Raw genomic sequence first — 5790 nt, forward strand, 5'->3', positions numbered from 1 at the left:
ATATATGTCATCATTAGTTCAAGAAAAACATTCAGATTCTTATTTAATTTAGTAACCTACAAATTCAAAAAAAATCTCCATTGTATCCTGAGAGAAATTTTTCGCATCCCTGTGACTAAAATGAGGGAGAAAATATTTCTTATAAGAAAGTATTACAAACGTGCCTTGAAGTTTATTCACATATTTGAAATAATTTCACAACGTGTGTGTAATTGTGTATTGATTGACTTTGATATTCATGTACTCTATGTCATATAATATGTAGGGGCCTATGATACGGGCATTATTACAAAAATAAGGAATAAAATTAAGAAACGAGAAACTAAACTAAAAATTAGTCAATCAAAAATAAATTTATTTTATATTTTTATATTATTATTAAATAAATCAATAATATTCATTGTCCGAATGATCTGGAAAATTCGATCCAAAATTAGTGAACAAACGAGTGACGACTTACGTGAAGTTACCAAGATGAGTAATATGGATATTGTTCTCGTGTCATGGCACTTTTATTCATAATTTATCGCAAATATTTTTGTTTGTTTATTCTAAATTCATTGCATACTTACGATCCATGTCAATTTTCAATATTTAATTTAATCTTTTTGCATATGTAAGATTAATATTTTTCTCGTCTTGCATGCTTCAACTGATCCCTATATTCTGCCATGTGTAAATTATACATATGGTTGAAATGATTCGTCGGACGAATCTTATATTATTTTCTTATTAGATTTTATCATCCGCCTCAAATTATTTGTTTATTCATATATTTAATTTATTCAAAAAATGATTGCACGGTTTGTAAGTTTTAGTTAATAATGATTTTGAATAAAAACAATACTAGTAAATATAGAAACTGAACTATATACTTGGGACAATCGAGAAAGAAAATGTAAACATATGATTGGGACGGAGAGAGTAAAATATTTATTGGATAAAGATATATATTTTTAAAATTCAACGTATTCGAGACAAGTATCATAGGTTTCGAAGTTTCATGGTTTGAACTTGAAATTTAAAATTATTGGCAAAAACTTGTGTGAGACGGTCTCACGGATCGTATTTTGTGAGACATATTTCTTATTTGGGTCATCAATGAAAAAGTATTACTTTTTATGCTAAGAGTATTATTTTTTATTGTGAATATCGGTAGGGTTGACCCGTTTCACAGATAAATATTCGTGAGACCGTCTCACAAGAGACCTACTCAAAATTATTTGTGCACTGAACTAAATTCCAATAAGCAATTTTTATGATGAAACATTAGTATAAGCTTTGGACCGGACTTTATGCGATTAATAAAATGTAACGTACGTAAGCAAAACAAGACAAGTTTTGAGGAAACGAGTGACGGATTTGTGAAGTCAAAAGCGCTACTGTTGAGTTATCTATCTATTATTTCAAATAAAAGTCAGAACCAAAAGGACACATGTGGCTGAAATTAACCCCCCAAAAAATATTTATTTATATTTTAATTAATAGAGTTGTATAACATATAAATATCAATTTATTAGTCTCACTTGCCCATTTGATAGATGAAATTTCACAAAAGTTACAAAAAAATTTGTGAGATTGTGAAATAGATATCCTATTTATATCAATCATAAAAAAATATTACAGTTTTTTTTTTATCAAAAATGTTCATTTTTATCATAAAAAATAGATAAAATTGATCTGTCTCACGAATAAATATTTTCAAAAAACAAAAAATAAAAACATACAATCGGTATTTAATATTTTACTAGCTGAGCTAGGTTTGAGACTCTTCTCATTCCACAGTACGGTGGCCCATCAGCGTAACTTTTATTGGCCCAATCTAACTTAGGCATGCGTCCCTCCCCCATTCAGTTTCCCAACCCTTGAGCTAATAGGACAATAAAAAAAACTAAATTTAGAGTCGAAAGAATTTTATTTTGCGTATCATAAAAATTCATATGAGACGGTCTTATAGATCGATTATGTGAAATAAATCTTCGATCTGACCTAAATCATGAATAATATTTTTTATATCTTTTTCATCACAAATATAAATCGGTCAACCTTTATCTCATATATAAATATGTGATACTATCTCACAACAGACCTAATCTCTTACGTATTATATAATCTTTGACGAGGGTACTGAGTAAGCAAAAGGGTGGCTAAAATTAGCCAGCTTTAGCTAGTGACATTCTGTTTCATGTTTTGCAATTGTATTTCGATTTTTATCCTAAGACTCAATTTGGTTTAATCGATAGCATGATGAACGTTTGTTTTGTATGATTAATCATTTGATTTTATATATCAAGAAATAATATAGAATGATTAATTATTAGTGAACTAAAAATGTGTTAAACATGTATTAGATATCCATTTTTATTTAACCATGAGTAACAAATAGAATCTTTAATAAATTACAAAATTGCGTGCTAATTTATACTTAGATTAGTTTCTTGTATTTGTGTCAATCATCTATATAAATTTAAATAATATTTTTTTTTCCTTCTACTTAAAAATTTTTTAAAATATGATTTTTTAGTATCGCAGATGAATTTCACTTGTTCATAAAATTTGAAAAAATACATAATTATTACAAACGAAATAGGATCCTAACCCCATTTCATGGAGCTAGCTATACAAACTAGGTAAGCATCAAATAAAGTTGATTTGCACCATTGCATTGTAATTATACATACCGATTAAACAAATGAAAGTTGTTGTTCTTTATGTAAACGGACCATGTGAGTGGATGGACCCATGAAAACTATAAAACGGAGTCCACGAAGACACGCTTTAATTAATTTCTTAATTACGTTTACACCTTTCAACTTTCAATTACAATTATGCATTATTGCTCTTCACTTCTTTTTCCACATTTTGTAACGTATATTATATATTATTAGGACCCCATCCCCTCACAATCACATAACACAAATGTGATCAATATATCTTCCCTTTGGCTCCCTTCTAGAATCTCTAGAATAGAGATTTCAAATTCTGATTTATTTTTTTTCCGTATTTCTTTCGGAGTATGTCTCTCTTGACATGGTCTCAAAGATATATATATTTGTGACATGGTTCGATCTGATCCATATTTGCAATGAAAATTAATATTTTTAATATAAAAATTACTAGTTTTCATGAGTCGGATCGATTTGGATATTCGTCTCAATAAATTGACATTTGAGACAATTCGACGGGAGATTTTGTGTTTCATTATCTAAATCTAACTATAGAGTTATCACAATTATGAAAAACAGTAGATATGACTTTGATCGTGACTATTGGTAATTATCCGTGCTCTCATAATTAGAAAATGTACGTTTCCATCCCCAAAAAGTCATGATAGAGTTACCAACTTCCTAACAACATATAAATTAATGGAATTGTATTAATTGACAGAAATAAATACAAAAAGAAATTAGAATAAGATACAAGCTAGTTAACGATATAAACAACAAAAAAAAAAAGTGATAAAAAAAGAAGCGAATTTCATAATGTATTCTATAATATATACTCCAAAAAACCCACAAGTTAAATAGATGGAAGCCTAAAATATGTTCTTTTTTAGGGGACAATGACCCCGAATTATGAGTTGTATATAAAGAATCGATTATCAATTGATTAAGAACTAAAAAGGTGCCCTTTGAGGGATTCCTTTTCTTCTTCTTGATCTTGAAGGAGGTGTGCACGGGTATATGTCTTGTTGCGAGGCTTCACGCAATTCTTCCTCCTCTTTTGATGAAAATATCGATCTTCTTTCTTTTACTTCCTCATTCCTCCTTATTCCTACAAGCTGAACTAATTTCTTCAAGCTTAAATAAATTAAAAAATCATACTGATCAAGAAAAATCAAATGGTGTGTGTGTGTGTTTGTGTGGCTTAGCCCATTTTGGTATTAAATAAATAGAAAGATTTCACTCACCCGAATCAATCAATTTCATACATACATACATACATAGGATATATATAGAATTCACCACAAACTCATTCATTATAAATCTAAAACTTGAATATAAACTACTTACATGTGATCTAGAATTCGATTTTACGTGCCAATTACGTACCTTGCATCCCAATGAGCAAAAACGAAAAGGGTCCAAAAGACTCCTCCCACATATTTCACATACGTGAGAAGCCGTCTTCCCAAATTTGGGCTGAGGTCTCTCGTTCAGAAACAAAACCCTCGCGCTGTTTATTACATAAGTCTGCACCCCGGTTATGTCCAAAACCTTCTGAATCTCCGAAACTCTTACAACATCGTGGTATGATGATCTCCTTATCTGCAACATTAATCATAATAATAATCTTGAATACCGTAAGTAACGCCACAAAAATTCGTCCGCTAAGTGAAATTAGATATATTCAATTGTGTCACATACGGTTATACATACATATGACATAATTACTATTCTCGACTAAAAAAATTAAATGCGCCTAACCTGAATCACTCGATGATCTCTGTGTTTAGATGAGCGGCAGTAGAGACAAAAGGCGTCATCCACACTACAGTCCAAGCAGTACATATTGCACTCGCTTCTGGCTGCGGCGCCGTGGCTCCGGCAGACGGTGAAGAAGGCGGTGGCTAGGAGTTTTTCTAGCCATGGTGGAACCGGCATTGCGTCCTGTCACAACCAAAGAATTAAACACTATAACTGGATCAATCAAAATAATGTGATCGATCGGCGGAGTGGATAAATAACAAAGAAAAAATTCAATAAAGTTATATATGTACATAATGCCAATGATCCAGCTTATGCATACCATTGTCGAATTCTGGTTGAAATTGAAAGAAAATTTGACGAAAATTTTGGAGAGAGAAAGGGCGAGAGAGAGAGAGAGAGACCTAACCTAAACAGCCAGCAACTTAAAATTCAACAAGAAACAAAGACGTAAGCTAGGCAGAACAAATTTAAAACCTAATTTTTTTTTATGTTATGTTACATATAAAATATTTGGCTAACCAACGGTGGAGATCAAAAGGGCTGGCTCAAGATTCTCGCCAGCCATTGGATGAGGAGGAAGGAGTTGGCGCTTACTGTTTTTATTGACACTTCTCTATACATGGTTATTTGGATCGGGCCTGATTAAGCCAAAACGGATCTATTTCGCTTTATCTCTTGAAATAATAAAAATCTCAAATTTTAAGAATTTACATTTTCTAAAACCAAAATTTGATTTATTTCGTTACACTTTAATTAGGTTTGATGGACCTTTTGGGTGCCTTCTGACATCAAATGGCTATGAGTGATGGGTCCCGCATGATGGGGTTTTTTAGCTGTTGATGACGTATGAGATGAAATGGGCGAGAGTGACTTTTGGAAGGGTGGGTCTAAATTACCCTCGTATTTATTTCTTTATTTATTTTTTTAATAATTGCTCCAAATTTTTTAGGTCGGGCAACGGGCGGTTCTTCGATGTCATGTCGGAAGGAAGATCCTCGATACAACTATTTGTTCCCTAAAATAAGTTCTCTCTTACCACTTTATTCTCTCTTCCCATTGTCTTTTGTACAAAACATCGCACGAAGGGTAATGTCTAAGCATTATATTTGTAATGTTTTTTTATTTCATTGTATTATATTGGGTTCAAGTCATCTCGACTATGTGAAATGTTTAGTCGATCCGTTTTAAAATATGTCATCTCATTCATATAAAAATATAGATAATGATAAGAAATCACCCATTAAAAATCATTAGATTGTAGTAAATCATGATTCACCTTTGTAAACTACCTAATCAAAAAATGTTTCCTCTATGGACAATGTTGTTTTGTTATAATTATAAGTATATATGTGTGTATATA

General features: G+C 31.2%; 1 protein-coding gene across 3 annotated transcripts; it reads right to left on the reverse strand.

Moving 5' to 3' along the window:
• Positions 1 to 3435: 3435 nt before the first annotated feature.
• Positions 3436 to 4893, reverse strand: LOC140977874 (protein RGF1 INDUCIBLE TRANSCRIPTION FACTOR 1-like). 3 transcript variants are annotated; one of them, XM_073442601.1, is made up of 4 exons: positions 4837 to 4864; positions 4428 to 4610; positions 4053 to 4268; positions 3436 to 3781 (listed from the first exon to the last, which is right to left on the reverse strand). In XM_073442601.1, the coding sequence occupies exons 2-4, from the start codon at positions 4602 to 4604 to the stop codon at positions 3617 to 3619; spliced, it is 558 nt and encodes a 185-aa protein (XP_073298702.1). In that variant the 5' UTR covers positions 4605 to 4610; positions 4837 to 4864; the 3' UTR covers positions 3436 to 3616. The 3 variants fall into 3 exon arrangements, with proteins under 3 accessions (XP_073298702.1, XP_073298701.1, XP_073298703.1); XM_073442600.1 differs by having other exon boundaries at positions 3438 to 3781; positions 4750 to 4893; XM_073442602.1 differs by having other exon boundaries at positions 3660 to 3774; positions 4750 to 4893.
• Between the last annotated feature and the right edge of the window lie 897 nt (positions 4894 to 5790).

This window comes from Primulina huaijiensis, chromosome 5 (genome assembly GCF_012295235.1).
Source record: "Primulina huaijiensis isolate GDHJ02 chromosome 5, ASM1229523v2, whole genome shotgun sequence".
Classification (NCBI taxonomy): Eukaryota; Viridiplantae; Streptophyta; class Magnoliopsida; order Lamiales; family Gesneriaceae; genus Primulina; species Primulina huaijiensis.

Coding starts and splice junctions, on each gene's coding strand:
- LOC140977874 (XM_073442600.1), bottom strand. Junction 4,269..4,427: donor GAGATCATCGAGTGATTCAG/GTTAGGCGCATT, acceptor TTAATGTTGCAG/ATAAGGAGATCATCATACCA. Junction 3,782..4,052: donor TTTGCTCATTGGGATGCAAG/GTACGTAATTGG, acceptor AAATTAGTTCAG/CTTGTAGGAATAAGGAGGAA.